This window comes from Phyllostomus discolor, chromosome 5 (genome assembly GCF_004126475.2).
Source record: "Phyllostomus discolor isolate MPI-MPIP mPhyDis1 chromosome 5, mPhyDis1.pri.v3, whole genome shotgun sequence".
In the NCBI taxonomy this organism is placed as follows: Eukaryota; Metazoa; Chordata; class Mammalia; order Chiroptera; family Phyllostomidae; genus Phyllostomus; species Phyllostomus discolor.
The window spans coordinates 68,037,286-68,056,246 of record NC_040907.2 but is presented as its reverse complement, the minus strand read 5'-3'; the positions used below and the strand labels follow the sequence as shown (position 1 = coordinate 68,056,246).

The 18,961-nt window shown below is 39.4% G+C and overlaps 1 protein-coding gene across 2 annotated transcripts in view; it reads left to right on the top strand.

The window, feature by feature from the left end:
- The window catches only part of LOC114496240 (guanylate-binding protein 6-like), a 58,591-nt gene that overhangs the window by 16,297 nt on the left and 23,333 nt on the right, over positions 1-18,961 (top strand). Inside the window, exons 9-11 of one of the 2 annotated variants that reach the window (XM_028511525.2) lie at positions 490-592; positions 888-1,081; positions 4,355-4,613. In XM_028511525.2, the coding sequence (XP_028367326.1) occupies positions 490-592; positions 888-1,081; positions 4,355-4,579 (522 nt within the window). In that variant the 3' untranslated portion in view covers positions 4,580-4,613. Of the gene's footprint in view, positions 1-489; positions 593-887; positions 1,082-4,354; positions 4,614-18,961 lie in introns of those variants that run through there. The other variant, XM_036026385.1, reaches the window with a different exon arrangement.

Genomic DNA, 18,961 nt, shown 5'->3' with positions numbered 1-18,961 from the left:
TCTTTCCCTAGACTTTTAAATGTAATTCTTCAGATAGAATGAAGAAGCATTTGTACTTTTTGTGAACATTTTACACATCTGAACTGAGAGGCAGAGATAGGTTAAAATGACTTGCCTCAAGTTATAGTCAGCAAGTGACGGAAGGAAGGAGCAGTGTTAACTAGAGATATTTCACCCTGAGGAAGCAAATACAGATAAAAAAAGCAGCAGAGACAGTGGGTCTGTAGAACTGAGCATGGGGTTTCCACTGGCTGGAACCTGGAGTGTGGGAAGGAAGGAGCCCTGGGAGAGAGACAGGAGGGAGAGAGGAGGGTGAGAGGATGAAGCGGGTATGGAGAACCTCTGGTCACTCTAAGGAGTCTGGACACTGTGTGTAGGGCCATGATACAGTTTTAATCCTGAAGAAAAATGTCCATGGACTTCCTTGTTCTTGTTGCATTATTCTTCCCAGTGGAAATCAACGTCTTTTGATCCTGTTTGTTTCCTTAGGCAAACGAGGTCCTCCAGAGATTCCTGCAGTCACAGATGGCAATAGAGAAATCCATTCTGCAGGCAGACAAAGCACTCACAGATGGGGAGAAGGCCATGGCAGGTATGGGACAGGGCAGGTTCCTGTGTGTCCTTGACAGGTGTGAAAAAACACCTTCCCAAAACAAGGAGCTCTTTTTCTCTGTGGAAAAGATTCTGCAGTCTTTTAACATTCAGTGAATATCAACCAGTCAGGCCTTTCCAATGACATTCTGAACTATGCTGTTGATGGTGAGGTCAAGGGGGCTGGTTTAGAGATTTCCCACCTCTACTTTGGTCTGGTTTGGGTTCTGAGCTCAGGAGGGTAGACATCAGACTTCACTCAATTTTCTTGCCTCTCTCAAACCTCCCTGGGGCAGAGGAGCGGGCCAGGAAGGAGGCTGCTGAGAAGGAGCAGGAGCTGATGAAACAGAAACTTCAGGAGCAGGAGCAACAGATGGAAGCCCAGAAGAAGAGTCTCGAGGAAAACATAGCCCAACTGAAGGAGAAGATGGAGCGAGAAAGAGAGAACATAATAAGAGAGCAGAATATGATGTTGGAGCATAAACTGAAGGTAAGTCCTGCTGTAGCCTCAGTAATGCTCGATGGTCATTGTACTCAAGTGGGATGGAGAAGATTACCACCAGATCATGGAAGGAAGCGCATTTTCTGCTTATGGTTTAGTAAAACCTTGAATCTTTCCCTTCGTTCTCTGTCATTGTTAAAATGTCTTTGTACTCTATTCTGTTCATACACTCTGGTGTGTCAGGGCAAGTAGGTGGCTTGCTGAATCATACAAGAATATAAATAGGCTTTTAGGTATTATTTGGTGGTATTTTCATTTTCATTCTCCTTCTCCTTCCACTTCCCCTTCCCCTTCTTCTTTTCTTCTTCTTCCCTTCAACATTTCATGTAATAGTTTGGTGGTGATAAACTCCTTTACCTTTTTTTCTTGTCTGGGAAGGTCTTTATTTGTCCTTTGATTCTAAATGATAGCTTTTTTGGGTAGAGTAATCTTGGTTATAGGTCCTTGTTTTTCGTGTCTTTGAATATTTCTTGCCAATCCTTTCTAGCCTGCAAAGTTTCTTTTGAGAAATCAGCTGATAGTCTTATGGGGATCCACTGTACGTAATTATCTGCTTTTCTCTTGCTGCTTTTAAGATTCTGTCTTTATTTTTAAACTTTGGCATTTTAATTATGATGTGCCTTGGAGTGGGCCTTCTTGTATCCATCTTGTTCAGGACTCTCTGTGCTTCTTGGACTTGCATATCTATTTCCTTCACCAAATTAGAGAAGTTTTCTTTCATTATTTTTTAAAATAATTTTCCAGTTTTTCACTCTTCTCCTTCTGGCACCCCTATGATATGAATATTGGCATGCTTGAAGTTGTCCCAGGGCCTCCTTACACAATCCTCATTTTTATGGATTCTTTTTTCTTTTCGCCTTTCTCATCAGTTGTTTTGTGCTTCCTTATGTTCTAAATTGCTGATTTGATTCTTTGCTGCATCCACTCTATTGTTGATTCCTTGTAAATTGTTCTTTATTTCAATTAGTGTATCCTTAGTTTCTGACTGGATCTTTTTTATCCTGTTGAGGTCCTCACTAAATTACTCAATCATCCTTATAACCAGTGTTTTGAATTCTGCCTTAGACAGATTGCTTATCTCTGTTTTTTTAGTTCTTTTTCTGGAGTTTCATTTTGTTATTTCATTGGTCCATGTTTCTTTGTTACTCATTTTGACACCCTTCCTGTGTTTCTCATTACTGGGTGAAGCTATTCTCTCTCCCAGGCTTAATAGAGTGGCTTAATGTAGCAGGTGTCCTTTATGGTCCAGTCACACAGCTTTACTATCACTCAAACTGGGAACTCAAGGTGCACCCATGTTGTAGGCTGTCTATACAGTCCTCTTGTAGTTGGGCATTGATTTCTATTGGCATGTCCAAAGTCAGCCAGTGCCTGTGTTCTGTCTGTGGTCACACAGCATAAACTATAAAGTGATCTGCAGATAGTCTGCTATTGATACTGGCTTGAAGGTCCCCTGGAGAGACTGAGCTACAAACTAAGGCTGGCTCCTACTAGTGCCAGACCTGGGGCAACTTAGTGAGCAGTAGGTGGCTTGCTGAAGCCAGATGCTGCTTGTTTGAGAGAATTTAGAAAAATGTGAAGCATAGGCCAAAGCAAGCCATTCATATGGAAAAACCACTGGAAACATCTTGGGTGGGCCTGAAAGCTTGGTGGGGTAGAGCCTCATGGAATCTCTAGGGTATGGCAAACAGTGTGAACCTTGTTGATGGAGTCTCAGATATGATGCCCACATGCTGGCTTTGTGGCTGTATTGGCAGAAAGCTCAAAAAGAAACAATGACCTCTGCCAGGACTTCTGTCTTGGCGAAAGCTGTCCCCAAGTTCCTCCCCATATTTCTCTGATGCCTTTCAATCTTCTGCCCTCATGCTGGAGTTCAGAGGTAGTGAGTTTGAATAAGTCTGTGTGCGGACCGTTTAAGAGGAACTGCCTGGAATTCCAGTAGTTTCTGTCTCCTGTAGCCTCAATTTCTGCTGGCTTTATAGTCAGAAGTTATGGAGACTTATCTTCCTGGCACTGGAACCCTGGGCTGTGGGGCCTTGTGTGGGGCTAGTACTCCTTGCTCCTGAGATATCCCTCCCAACTTTTACCTGCCACATGTAGATTCGGGGCCAGTTTACTTCACATCTCCATTACTTCTACCATCTTGATATGGGGTTTTCTTTAATTCTGTAGTTGTAGGACTTCCATTCAGCTCAATTTCTGACCATTATTAATGATAGTTGTTCTATAGTTGGTTGTTCTATCTGTTGTTTAGTTGTAATTTTGATGTGGTTGTGCAAGGATGCAAGCCATGTTTATCTATACTACCATCTTGACCTGAAGTTCTTGGGGTATTTTTAAATGATCTTACATGGCCTGATTAAACAGTTTTAAAGAATTTATTTATTTATTTTTAGAGAGAGGGAAAGGGAAGGAGAAAGAGAAGGAGAGAAATGGCAATGAGTGGTTGCCTCTTGTGCACCTCCTACTGGGGATCTGACCCACAACCTAGGCATGTGTGGTGTTTGGGAATTGAATTGGTGACCCTTTGAGTGCTGGTTCTCAGGCCAGCACTCAATCCACTGAGCCACACCAGCCAGGGCACAAGCAGTTATTTCAAACACATGTATTTATTATAACCAGCAAGTGGTTTGCTTTACCATGATCATTGCCAATTATCAGGAACCCTACTACCACCCAAAGACCCTAAGGTAGATATCTATGCTAATAATGTGATCAGAAATGACCATACTTCAAAACACAGGGAAATGACAGCTTTTAAACTTTCTGCATTTTCCCAAGCATGGACAGTGTACCCAAATTACTCTATGGCAAAGGAAGCATCCCTAATTTCCATCTGGACATGATTATAATAGAGTTCTAGAACAAAGTATAAGCTCTGATTATTTTTACATTCTGGGTAACCATGTTATTTCAAGTGGGACTGAGAATTATTGTCAGCACATCAAGGCTACCTCTCAACTGCTATTATTTGTCTGGAACATATTACATTTGTACTCAGACCAGGATTAGCACCCCAGCAAAACTCTATTGATGTGTGAATATTTGTAAGGCTGTGAACTATGCCCTTTTTCAATGTTTAGGCCCAAGACAGAATATATTCCTTACTGTAGAATTCTCCTTGATTTTGTAAGTGAGAACAATTTTAAGAGTGAAAGAAAAATATTTCATATATTTAAGAACAAGTTTTTAAATACTAAATTTAATACTTGAAAAATGAGAATTTAAAAAGGTTTACTTCTCTCAAATTTTTTGTTTCAGGTTCAAGAAGAACTGCTTAAAGATGGATTTAGAAAGAAATCTGAAGAGATGGATGCAGAAATAAATCATTTGAAAAATATGATTGATAGTACTCAAAATGATACTTCCTGGATTGGAAAAGTCATAGATAGAATTGGCACTGAACTCGGTTCAATATTGCTTGCTCCCGCTAAACTTATTGGTGGTGTTGTGAGCAGCATAGGCTCACTATTTAAAAAGAAATAGTTTTCCTTTCAATTAAATTGTGAATGTAGATACACGTTCTGGCTTATTTTTGGTCTGTGTTCTATTTTATTTTATTCATCTCAGTTTTAAACATAAAAAGTGCCCGCTAGAGGATATCAATGCTTAGCACACATTAGACAGAATAAATTCATGTACACTTTGATATAATATGTTTACTGTATGAAATATACATATTTAAAATCATATGAATGTACTTACAAATAATCCATTGCATCACTACTTTAAGTGACTCAAGGTTGGAAACTACTTATGTACTCATCTATGGAAACTAGTAATATAAATTCGACATGTGTGTATACTGGAATACTATGCATCCAGTAAATAAATTTAGAGTACAGCTCTACTTTTATAATTACATAACAGTCTTGAAAATATATCATAAAGGTAAAAAATGAGGTACACAAGGTATGTATGATGTGCTTGCTTACTGGACATCAGTATAATCGCTGTATGCAGTCATACATATGTACGCACTGACTATGTCTGGGAGCCCTTCTTTTTTAAAATATATTTTATTGATTATGCTATTACAGTTGTCCCATTACCCCCCCCCCACTTTATTCCCCTCCACTCTGCACACCCTCTTCCACTCACATTCCCCTCCCTTTAGTTCATGACCATGTGTCATAAGTTCTTTGGCTTCTACATTTCCCATACTATTCTTGCCCTCCCCTGTCTATTTTCTACTTGCCATCTATGCTACTTATGCTCTGTACCTTTTCCCCCTTTCTCCTCCTCCCACTCCCCTGTTGCTAACCCTCCATGTGATCTCCATTTCTGTGGTTCTGTTCCTGTTCTAGTTGTTTGCTTAGTTTCTTTTTGTTTTTGTTTTAGGTGTGGTTGTTAATAATTGTGAGTTTGCTGTCACTTTACTATACATGTTTTTTATCTTCTTTTCTTAGATAAGTCCCTTTAACATTTCATAAAATAAGGGCTTGGTGATGATGAACTCCTTTAACTTGACCTTATCTGAAAAGCACTTTATCTGCCCTTCCATTCTAAATGAGAGCTTTGCTGGATAGAGCAATCTTGGATGTAGGTCCTTGCCCTTCAGGACTTGGAATACTTCTTTCCAGCCCCTTTTTGCCTGTAAGGTCTCTTTCCAGAAATCAGCTGACAGTCTGATGGGAACTCCTTTGTAGGTTACTGTCTCATTATCTCTTGCTGCTTCAAGGATTCTCTCCTTATCTTTAACCTTGGATAATGTAATTATGATGTGCCTTGGCATGTTCCTCCTTGGGTCCAACTTCCTTGGGATTCTGAGTTTCCTGAACTTCCTGAAAGTCTATTTCCTTTGCCAGAATGGGGAAGTTCTCCTTTATTATTTGTTCAAATAAGTTTTCAATTTCTGGCTCTTCCTCTTCTCCTTCTGGTACCCCTATAATTCAGATGTGGGAATGTTGAAAGATGTCCTGGAGGTTCCTAAGCCTCTCCTCATTTTTTTGAATTCTTATTTCTTCATTCTTTTCTGACTGTATGTTGTTTTCTTCCTTCTGGTCCACTCCATTGATATGAGACCTAGCTTTCATTTTATCACTATTGGTTCCCTGTGCATTTTCTTCATTTAACTTATTGTAGCCTTCAGTTTTTCATCTAATTTGTGACAAAAGTCAACCAATTCTGTGAGCATCTGATCACCAGTGTTTTGAACTGTGCATCTGATAGGCTGGCTATCCCTCAGTTGCTTAAAAGTATTGGTTCTGGAGCTTTCATTTGCTCTTCTGTTTGAGCCATCTTTTTTTTTTTTTTTCCTTGTCGTGCCTGTTACATTGAGGGGCAGAGCTTTAGGTGTTCACCAAGAGGGGGTAACCCAGTCGCTGGGGTTGTGACACTGTATGTGGGGGCAGGGTCCAATAGGGAACAATGGCACTTGCTCTACTCTCCACTGGACTCTCAGTCCCTTCTGCCAGTTCCCCCAAACAAACTGGGCCTTTCTGGTTCTAATTCTTGTGTGGGTGGGCTTGTGAACCCCATGGGTCTTTCCAACAACCTCTCCTGTGAGGCTGGGAGTCTCTCCCTGCACCTCAACCCTCACAGATGTTTTCAATCAGTACCCCGAGGTTTTATTTCCTGATGCTGGGACCCTGGGACCGCCTGATCAGTCAGACACCTTGCGTGCAGTGCCTTGCTTCACAATGGCCACCTTGCTGAGTCTGCCAGCCACCACTTGTGTGCCTAGGGTCTGCCCGCTGTGGTCTTGTGTGCCCGGGATGCCTTACGCCAGTCCCAATGCTTTGTTCTTCAACCCCTCCCCCTCTCCGCCTGGCTGCCTGACTCCACCCCCCCCCCCCCCCCCAACCACCATTCTGGATGAACATGTCTATTTTAACTCCTTGGCTTTCCAACTTCCATACAGTTCAATTTTCTGTCAGTTCTGGTTGTTATTCTGTTTCTAAATTTTTGTTGTCCCTATCTTGGTTGTGCAAGGAGGCACTTTGTGTCTACCTATGCCTCCATCTTGGCCGGAAGTCCTGGGAGCCCTTCTTAGAAGCTGGTGATATCAGTTTCTACTCAGGAGAACTGGGTGGAATCAGGGGTGAACAAGTCACATGCTTTTCCTTTTATACTCTTTCCCTTGAATATTGTAAAGAAAACTTGCTTTACCATTTCATAAATAAATAACAAATAAAATGTAAAATGTAACACTCATAACAAAAAAGGAATGTAAAAAATGGCTATGAGATGATGAAAGTGCTCATTACTTCTAGAAATGACATCAGCCTGTACAATGAAGGGTCTCAGATTAAGATCAAACTATAGAAAGTATAAAGTTTGCATCCTAATATTATTTTCATTTAGGCCAGTTCTGAATCCTTTACATTTGCTTCAGAACTGATATATACACTTTCTTGTCTTTCTTTGAAATCTCAGCTAGAGTGGCTTCTACTTCCTATCTTTGAATTCCACTTTCAAGGTATTAGAAGCAATTTACCAAACATAAGAACATGCACTGGTGAGAGGGATCCCATCATCATTAAAAGTGCTGTGGTGGCCTCTCTGCCATAGACAAGAGCCAAAAGGACGTGCTATTGCAGGACTGGATGCTCCTGCTAGTGTGGGGGGTGACAAATCTTTAGATATGGAGGGAAGGTGTTGCCACTTAAATATCAGAAGCTAAGTTTATACAACAATAGTAATGAGCATCATGGTTTATGTTAGCTCAGGCTGCTATTAAAAGTTACCATACATTATGTGGCTTGAAAACAAATATTTATTTCTTCTAGTTCTGGAGGCTTTTATTTTGAGATCAGTGTGCCAGCATTGGAGGGTTTTGGTAAGGGCGCTCCCCCTGCTTTACAGAGGGCTGCTTCCTTCCTGTGTTTTCACATGGTGGAAAGAGTGGGAGGAGCTCTCATTATTCTTTATTATAATGAGGGCAGTAATCAGACTCATGAGGGACTCAATTTTATTACCTAATTGTCCCCCAAAGATTTACAAGTAATTACCATCACTTTGGCACATTGAAGATTAGGGTTTCATTAAATGAATTTTTGGAGAACACACACATTCATTGCATAACAGGTTGGAGTCACAGCTAGCTGGGCCTGACCAGAAAGAATTCTGAAGATGATGAATACACAGGGCATCTGTAAAGTCACAAGAGATGGGGAGGAAACAATCAAATAGAATCTAGGATGTTAGCAAGAGGCTGAGAAGAAGTCATGATAAAATGTCACAATGCCTAGCCTTAATCTGAACCAATTCGGGATCCTGAATCTGTTTCCTGGAAGGGGGAACAGGATCCCAAGACAAAGGAGCCAGGAACTCTGGGACAAAAAATAATAATGATAATATTCCCAGTTCTCCCAGGGGGACCTCTGCCCATTTACTTGGTACCTGTGTCCTGGGGAATGGGAATGCCTAAACAATTTGAGAACTTTTGAAATCAGGATCCAAGTTTGGATACCAGATAGAGGAAAGACATCACAGTCTCTTTAGTAAAGTAGGGGGCACACAAGATGCAGGTACTAAATGCCATTTTGGCCCAGCTGCAGCTGTTAGAATAAGTAGCTAGATATTAATGAAAGAAGGGTGCAAAGGAAATCAGAGATTAAGAAGCTTAAAATACAGCTTCACACATTCCCTAGGGGATCGCAGCATTGCCATGCCAAGGAGATTAACACTCCTTCCTTTCCCATGTGGGGAGAAAGAGCTAGCTTTCCAGTTTCCGTGGGGAGCTGCTGGATTATCGAGCAAAAGAGTGGGGGAAGTTCTTCTGTTGGGCAAATGCAGGTATAATAGTCAGGACTGGAAGTTTTAGAGTTTCTGGTAATACTAGATTGTTCATTGGTCCATACCAGAGCTTTCTCTTCTTATTAAACCAGCAATTGCTGGATTTCCAATGTAGCTTTTTTTTTTCTTCCCTGAAGCCAATTGTTGGGCTTCTCTGGCCAGTTTTTCTGAGTAATTACCTGGGGAAATGTCTCTTTGGACCATAACAGAGGTTTGACTACTGGTGATGCCTTTACATTCAGCAATTCTAGCAGAAATGTCAGCCAGGTGATTTCCCTTAGCTTCCATGGAGTCAAGTTTACAATGTCCTGAAATCTTAATAATAGTTAAAGCATCAGGTAAAACTATAGCATCCAAAAATCCCTGAACATAAAGATAATTTTAAATTTTATCTCCATTAGAGGTAAGAAAACTACATTGCTTCCATAACATTCTGAAGTTGCAAACTACTCCAAAAGCATATCTACTGTCAGTGTAGGTGCTGACAGTTTTACTCCTTGCTAAAATGAAAGTTCAAGTGAGGGTATATAATGCAGCCTGCTGTGCTGAAGTAGCCAAAGGCAAAGACGCTGTCTTGAAGAATTCGAAAGGATTTACAATTGCATAATCTGCAGAATATCTACCATTTTTGTTTTTAAAATATAAACCATCTGAAAGCTGTGAGAAATCAGCTTTATCTAGAGGTGTCTCCTCTACATTGTTCACAAAGAGTCAGGAGGTGATTTGTCAGTGCGAAGCAGTCATGAGATTCTTTATCAGTTTCAGGAGGGAGAAAAGGAGCTGGATTAAGGTTATTACAATGGCCCTAGCCGGTGGGGCTCAGTGGATTGAGTGCCAGCCTGCCAATCAAAGTGTTGCAGGTTCAGTTCCTAGTCCGGTGCATATGCCTGGGTTGCAGGCCAGTTCCCTAGCAGGGGGAACACAAGAGGCAACCACACATTGATGTTTCTCTTCTCTCTTTCTTCTTTCCTTCCCCTCTCTTTAAATATAAAATCTTTTTAAAAAGGGTTTTACAATGTGAGTTATATAGGAAGCAGTTTACAAAAGGATTTCATAGGAAGTAAAGTGACCAATTGAAAGATGCTGGGTGTGATGAAAATTCAGGACAGCTGTACTGCATGAGGTACAAAGATGGTTGGGGCAGATCCCATAATAATGTCATTTGTGACCTTAACCAAGAGGGCAGTAGCAGCAATGGCTCTAAGGCAAGGAGGTACCGCTGAGCCACTATACTATACTAGCAGTCTGTGAAGGACCCCAAGGCCATTTTCTTCCTTTTCATGTACAAAAAGGAAAAAGGGAATCTGACAGTTAAGATGCCCCAAAGCAGGTGGGCATTATTAAACTCACCTTTAAGGCTTTCCAGGTTATGCTATCTTGTTCTTCCCATAAAACTGGGTCAGGACTATCATTCTTTAGTAAGGCATACAGAGTTTCTGCCATAAAAGAGAGATTTGGGACCCAATTTTGGCAATAGCCTACCAGCCCAAGGAAATCTCACAGCTGATGCTCAGTTTTGGACCTCGGAAACTTAGGACACTATGAAGTCTATCTGGATCCAAGTGTAGTCCTTGTTCTGGTATCAGATACCAAAGCTCAAACCTGATTTTGGACCAATTGTAATTTTTCTTTAGAAGCCTTAGATTCCTTTTAGGCCAAAAGTTCTAACAGATGGTTGCTGTCTTCCTGTGAGAAGACCTGAGAAGGTCAAACAACTAAATCATCTACATATTGCATAAGGTACAACCTTTAATGAAAATTGTGTCATCCAAATTAGTCTTCAAAATTTGTGAAGAATAAGAAGGGTTTTCAGAATAACCTTCAGGTATGCCTGTCCTGGTAAATTGTTTCCCTTCCCAAATGAAGGAAAACAGGTATCGGCTAGTTCCATCCACTGTCATATTAAAGAGTGCTCCCCATAAGTCAATTACTGAAAGGATTTACTTCCAGTTGGCATAGATGGTAGCAGTGTGTGAGGGTTAGGGACAACAGGGTTTTGAGGGATGACTATGTGGTTCATTGCTTGGAGATGTTAACAAATCTCCACCCTCACTCCTTGGTTTTATCACAGGTAACCTTAGTACAAAGAATAGCTTTTAAGAAAGTTTTCTAGCTTCTTCCCCAAAATTGGAAGTTTGTCTTTCTATGTCCTTTTTGGGATGCTCTCATTTGGCAATTTTCATCCAGTGCCAACATTGGCCTTTACCAACTAACATGTGAAATAGCTGATATAAATAAGAACCACAGGCAGATAGGCATGAACAATAACATGAAAATTATCAGCAAACTTGAGAAGATCCTCCATTACCCCAGGGAATTCCTTTACAATGGCTTGTAACTCAGCTTTAGACCAAGGGACATATGAAACTTGGGGTCTGTTTGATACCCAGAGGGTTTAATTTTTAATGGAAAAGTACTGATGAATTCAGAGGATTTAAGGGGAGATGGCATTGGAAGAAAAGGTAAGAATGGCAGTAATGGATGGCAAGATGCTGTTGGAGGCAGAGCTGGAGGCAAAGGAGTTGAAGAAGAGGCACTTGTGTAAGCTGGAGAACAAGGCTGCAGGGAAAGTCTCCACCGAAGGTTGAACAGACTGGAAGATGGATCCTGAAACAGTGGGGAGAGTAAGAAGGCACTGCAGAGGAAGGGCATTTGGCTTTGGGTGCCATTTGCTCTTCTTTTTAAATTTTCAGTAGCTTCTGTTAATTTTAAGACTTTGTTTCCCAAAGAGGAGACCATTGGTCTTATTTGGAAACCTCAAAATATCATCTAAAACAGCCTCCCACGCACTTTTACCAGTTTTAGCACTATTATTTTCCAATTCAGTTTTAAGGAAATTGAGTTTGGGAATCTCGAAAGTTCCCAAAGTGGCCACTAATTTCCAGAATTACTTCTAGTCAGATCTGTTCTTTTAGTTAAACATGCTCATTAAAATTGCCCACAGCTTTTAACCACATACTCAGCCAAAGTCCCTGGTGGAGGAGGGTTGGTCCTAAAGTATTTAGATAGCTAAGATCCCACTTTTCAAAGGCTCTTTTCTAGAACAAAAGCCCAAGACTGTTTACAACAGCTAGAGCAACATATGTCACACCAGCCAGTCACATTCCACAACAGTCTGATCACAGAGGACCCGGCCAAAGGCAAAAAAACAGGTTTTGGAAAGTAACCCATCTTTGGAGAGTCCAGTTACAGGCCAAGTGACACTCCTTTCAATGAGAGAGCACAGTCTAATATTGGTCTAAACTAACTAATTTCAGTAGAAATAAACCTAGTTCCTAAAGCGATCTTTAGGTGAAAGCTACTTCTGTCACAAAGGACAATGTGTTTCTGAAGAAATCAGGTTGATGTGCCAAATCAAGTACTCAGAGATACAGATGAAATGATCAAGCAAGGCCTTTTAACAAAAACAAACAAAAACTCTAAACAATTGCCAAATAAAGCCTGGAAACCTTCAAAAGGCAAAAAGTGGAAGCTAAATTCCAGGAGAAACTCACTCTAAACTCCCAATTTAAGAGCAATCAGTGAGCCAAAGCAGCTCCATGTGAGGTGCTTATACCTGGTTGCTCACCTGCTCTGAAGATTTTGGGATTGTTCTTTTCTGGATCCCAAACAGATGCCCCAAATGTCAACTGAAAATTAATATTAACTAGGTGTTTCATCACCTAGGAAATGATTTATTTGGGAAAATAAAAGGGTTACAATAAGAGTGTGAGCAGACATGATAAGCCACGTGAACACCCTGCCTGGTGTGCCAGGATGGAGAGGTGTTAATCCAAGGGAAGAGGAAGTTAAAGGAAGGAGAAGTTAGAAGCATAGAGCTTTATTATAAGCATAGAGTTCTCCCTGTCGAGACTTCTGTAAGCCTTAGCTCTTCTAGTAGATCCTTGGGACTCACTGTGTTTCCTTCAAGTTTCAGTTAGTTTTTATCAAAGTGAAAGGTAATATGATAAATATTATAGAAATGACATTGGTAAATACTACAGAGACTTTATATGAGTGAGAAGTTGTTACAGAACACACACCACCACCACAATACCACTACCACTGTAAAAATTACAAATAATGAGAATTTTATTTAATTTTTTCCAATTTCTAGACTTTCCCCTTATTTTACTAACAAACCATCCAAAGGTTGTACACATAAGCTTCTCCATTTCCTATACTATCCTTAATCTCCCCCTGTCTATTTTGTACTTACCATTTATACTTTTTATTCCCTTTACCTTTTCCCCCTGGCTCCCCACTACCCCTCCCTACTGATAACCTTCCAGGTGATCTCTATTTTTGAGATTCTGTTCCTATTCTAGTTGTTTGTTTAGCTGGTTTTTGGTTTTGTTTTTTTAGGTTCGATTGTTGATAGTTGTGAGTTTGTTGTCCTTTTACTGTTCATATTTTTTATCTTCTTTTTCTTAGATAAGTCCCTTTAACACTTCATATAATAAGGGCTTGGTGATGATGAACTTCTTTAACTTGACCTTATCTGGGAAGCACTTTATCTGCCCTTCCATTCTAAATGATTGCTTTGCTGGGTAAGGTAATCTTGATGCAAGTCCTCACCTTTCATGACTTCGAATGGTCTTTCCAGCCCCTTACTATTTCCTATACTATCTTGCCTGCAAGGTTTCTTTGGAGAAATCAACTGACAGTCTTATAGGAACTCCTTTGTAGGTAACTATCTCCTTTTCTCTTGCTGCTTTTAAGATTCTCTCTTTGTCTTTAAACTTTGGGTAATGGAATTATGATGTGCCTTGGTGTATGCTGTTTGGGGTTCAACTTCTTTGGGACTCTCTGAGCTTCCTGGACTTCCTGGAAGTCTATTTCCTTTGCCAGATTGGGCAAATTCTCCTTCATTATGTTTTCAGATAAGTTCTCAATATCTTGCTCTTCCTCTTCTCCTTCTGGGACCCCTATGATTCTGAAGTTAGAATTTTTAAAGTTGTCCCAGAGGTTTCTAAGCCTCTCCTCATATTTTTGAATTCTTGTTTCTTCATTCTGTTCCAGTTAAATGTTTCTTTCTTCCTACTGATCCAAACCATTGACTTGAGTCCCAGTTTCCTTGTTGTCACTGTTGGTTCCTTGTGCATTTTCCCTTATTTCACTTTTCATACCCTTAACTTTGTCCTCTATTTTGCAACTATACTCAACCATTTCTGTGAGCATTCTGATTACCAGTGTTTTGAACTGTGCATCATATAGGTTGGCTATCTCTTTGTTGCTTAGTTGTATTTGTTCTGAAGCTTTGATCTGTTCTTTCATTTGGCTACATATATATAAATATATATAAAATATATATTTTTTATATAAAATACATATATATTTTTTTGTCTCAGTGCACCTGTTAAGTAGTGAGGGCTGGAGCCTTAGGTATTTGTCAGGGCAGGGCAACCCATGTTGCTGTGTTGTGGTGCTGTATGTGGGGATGGGGTCTGAGAGGGAACTTGCTGCTTGCTCAGCTCTTGGCCAACTTTCAGTCACTTCCTCCGCTACTTATAAGCAACTCTGGTCCTTCTGGTGCTGATTCCCGGGTGGGTGGGTTTGTGTACATTCTAGGACCCTTTGCATCTGTCCAATGAACACTCCTGTGAGGCTGGGAGTTTCTACCACCATCACAGCCCCCACAGGTTTTTTTTAGACACATGTTGTGAGGCTTTATTTCCCCACCCTGGAACCCTGTGTTGTGTATTCTGTCTCACTCCCTAGTCATTACTTCTGATTTATCTGCATGCAAATATGGGGTTGCCTGCCCTGGTTCTCTAGCCACTGCCTTGCTGTAAGTCCTCTCCACCCCGGCTGCCCATCTATGCCCCATCCTACTGGTCTGGGTGACTGTTTCTTTTCTAACTCCTTGGTTGTCGGACTTCCACACAGTTTGATTTTCTGGCAGTTCTGGTTGGTTTTTTTTTTTGTTTTTAAATTTGTTGTTGTCTTTCTTTTGGGTGTGAGGAGGCACAGTGTATCTACCTATGCCTCCATCTTGGCTGGAAGTCCTATACATGAATTTCTTTAGGGCAGTGAGAAGGAGGGTCAAAGTTTTTTTCAGAGTCTTTTGTTTGTTAATAACAAGTTTAAACTCCTGTTTTAGAGTGGGAAAAAAATCTCTGGTCCCTTTCATTTCTTTCTGTATTTTTCTTAGTTGAAAATTGCACTCAGAGGAATTTTGAACTGAAACTTCTTCAAGTTTGTGCTTCTGTGGAAGGGCTGCTATATCTGCAGCTCTGTGGTCTTCTTCCAAGCTCTTTCACTGGGTGTTAAAACAAGGCTCCTGTTTGAGAATTTTTAGTAGGTCCCAAAGCTTTGTGCCAAATAAACACATTTTCTAAAACAAGATACTAGGTCATCTTTCCTAGATTTAATCTAATAAACATGAAAAAACTTCATTTCAGTTGCATCAAACATTATTAATAAACTTCCATAAATTTAGGAAATCATTGTTAAAAAAATCCTCTCCTGAGGATATACTTATTGATTTTAGAGAGAGGAAGGGGCAGAGAGAGAGGAGAGAGAATAGAGAGAGAAACATTAATGTGAGTGAGAAACATCAATCAGTTTCCCCCATGCATGCCCTGGCTGGCCATGCTCTGACCATGCCCCAGCTGAGTACTGAGCCCAAAATCTAGGTATGTGTCCTGACCAGGGATCAGTCCTGCCACATTTTGGTTTATGGGATGATACTTCAACCAACTGAGCCACCTGGCCAGAGGTAGGATATCACTGTAATGATTCTTTTTTAATCAATATTACACTTTTGTGACTTAGACTTGAATATATTTTTAGAAGATTTTTTTCTTGCCACAGTTTCTCACCATGGAAACTGGGAGAAAGACTCCAAATATATTTTTCTTTAATAGTAATAAAATAATAAATTTACACATAAAATATTAGTCAAATAAGTCAATAATTACCCCCAAATAAGAGAAATAATAATAAAATATTGATTTAAGGCTAAAAATGCTAAATAGTCTTATATTCTTCATCTATATAGTCACATTTTGAATTACAATTTCAATATAAAAAAGAATAACAAGGGGGAGATTGAGAGAGTGAGAATCAAGCTACTTTGATCCACTTGGTGAGGGAGGATGCTCTTTCTTAGGGCTTGGATTGATGCCCAGCCACTACCCTGCATCAGTCAATCACTGTATCTAACTATACTTAGCCCAGCTTACATTCAGCTCTAGAAATTGTCAAGTTGGAATAAAGGTCTTTGAAAAAAGCTGTCTCTGATATCGTTGGCTATACTTTTAGACCTATGACAGAATTTTCAGCTACAAATATTATATGGTTGTATTTTAAAAGATGATCTCAAGAAACCCAGGTAGACATTACATCTTTCTGGTGGCTCTGGCAGCTAAGTGTTGCCATGCGCACATGGAATATGAGCAGAATTATGTGTATGTTACTCATGGGTCTAGATCAGAGAAATTTGATCCTGTTCTCCATTAGTCACTCTTTTCCATTTACTGTCTGGCTATAGGATGTGGCTAACTCACTCAACTTTTGACCTTGAAAATGTGTATAATAACTTAGTGATATGGAACAACAGAATGGAAGGAGCCTGAATCCCTCAATGACTGCAGGGAACCTAGAGTGGTGGGACTGTAATATGCCTTCTAAGCTATAACGTCAGTCTCCTAAATGATCTTGCTCTCTAATGTCCTCAATTTATTTGCTCTCTACTCTTGTCATCAGAGAAATGGATTTCAAAAATGGCTCTGATCATGCCCAATAACTTTCAAAGCATCTACCTGCCTGTGCAACATAGTTCATCATCCAGGTCCTAACTGATCTTTCTACATTATTCTCAGTGAGCTCGTAATACTGGCTGCATTGGACCTGACTGATTCTTCCCATCTAGCCCCTACTTCTGTGTATTTATTCATTTCTTTCCTATCTTCCAATCACTCTTTTCTCAAAAGTGAGTCATTCTATAAATCCCCCCAAAATGGCACCTCCTCTGTGAAGCCATCTCTAACCTCTCCTAATACAATTAACTGTTGTTTTTGTAGAGAATAAGCACTTTATATGTAACATTATTTTATCACACATCACTTTTTAAAAAATTCCTCCATGAAGATCACATTACAGAATTAGATAGTTAAGAGATTTAGTGAGTAAAATGCCTGTGACTGATAAAGAGGAGAGGGAGCAAGATACAACTCTATGTGGTCCACAAGTAGCACACTTTATCATGACACAGAAAACTTGTAAGTAGGTAGCAAAGAATATAGTCTACAAATGCTAGTAATAACAAAGCTAAAGCATCTATATTAATGTTAGACAAAGTAGACTTACTGAGAAAAGATTTTCTCCAAAAAAGGGATATTTCATACTGAAAATAAGTCATCAGTAATACATAACAATCATGAATGTGTGTTTATGTAGCTAATAGAGTTTCAACATTTATGACATATAGATTGAAGGAATTAAAATAGGTACAATCAAATCCCTATATATTTGTGTACAAATCCACCACTGCAGTTGGAGATTTTAACACCTGTCTTTCAGTACTTGATAGAATAACTAGACAAAACATTCCTAATGGCATAAACAACCTTAACAACTCTATTAATGAAATCAGTCTTATTGATATTTATGGAACACAAATACCCAACAAATTCTGACACAGACACCAGCAAGCAGTGTCCACTGCATTGTGGATGAGATATGAAAAATTCACACAAACTACCAAGTCCTGTGGAGGAAAAGGAATGGCACGGCCACTCTCTCAAGGGGAGAACTCCTTAACCTTCACCTTGACAACCTTTTATTGCTTTTCTGGGCACATTACATGATGGTCCTTATTTACTATGCAGAGTTCCACTTTAGGCTCACCTTTTACAGAAGACAAAGGAGAGAATGCTGCTAATCACATCACAGAGGAAGGATATTTGCAAATGCAAAGGGAAAAGTGGTTGAACTGGTTACACTCATCCTTGGAAGGTTTAGCATAGATTTTAGGAAGTTACTTTAAAGATATGCAGTAAATGTTTGCTGCCTCAATTCAGGGCAAGGGAGTTTGGCAAAAAGCAAGTCTCAAAAGCAGCTTAGGTATAATGCAGGCCTGATTCCCCATGGGAGAACCTACCCATGGGTGTGCGGACTGTCTATGGCCCACGCCATGCAGAATGGTCTCCTATAACATTCTGTTTCAAGGCACAGAGTACACTCCTCAAGATATACCACATCCAGAGCCATAAAACAAGTCTCAATAAATTTTGAAAGACTGACAAATTCCAGAGTAGGACTCATTAACAGCAAGAGATCTGTGCAGCCTCCAATATACCAAATTATATAGTGAGCATCTATAAAAAACATGAGTCAAAGAAGTTATTACATGGGAAATTTAAAACATTTTGAACTAAGTGATAATAAAAATAAAATATAAAAGTCTAAGATTAATAATATGAGGTTCTACTTCTTGCTTGATTTTTATAATATTTTCCCTTTTCAAGGTATAGACTGCCCAAAGGTGAGAGCTTCACTTTGTTCATCTTAAAATATGCAAAGGTAACGGCTTCCTATTTAATTCTGCAAATAGGAAGTCTAGGGTATAAACTTATATTAAATGACAAACATTTTAGTAAAAATATGATTGGTAGTAATATTACATATGTGTATTAAAGGAAACAAAATGATTTCAATGTTTAATTTTTCAATGTATTTTCTGATCTTGTACTCAATATAATATCTTTCTGGGAACAAGTTTTTCATTTTAGTAATGTATTTTTATAATATTTCAGAAATTAAAATCTAAAATCTAGCTATTGGTAGTTTTTACCATGTTGTCAAAGAGCCAATTTCAAAAAAACTGATTTGTGAAAGTGAAATTAACACTTTTAATGTCTTTGAAACCTCAGAATATCTCAGGAAGAGAGAAATAGGCAATGAAACTAAAACAAAATTGTTCCAATAACACAAATACCTACTTCTTTCTAACTGGAAAGCAACAGATGTAGCAAAAGACTAATTTGATTATTTGAGTATAATTTTTATTCTGTAGCTTAATATAGTGGAATCCCTTAAAATTACACATAGTTTATTTTTTAATTAATTGTCATACTAAAATACAAATGAGAGGGGAAGAACCTTAACAGAAGACAAAAGCAGAAAACAGAGACAATATTTGTG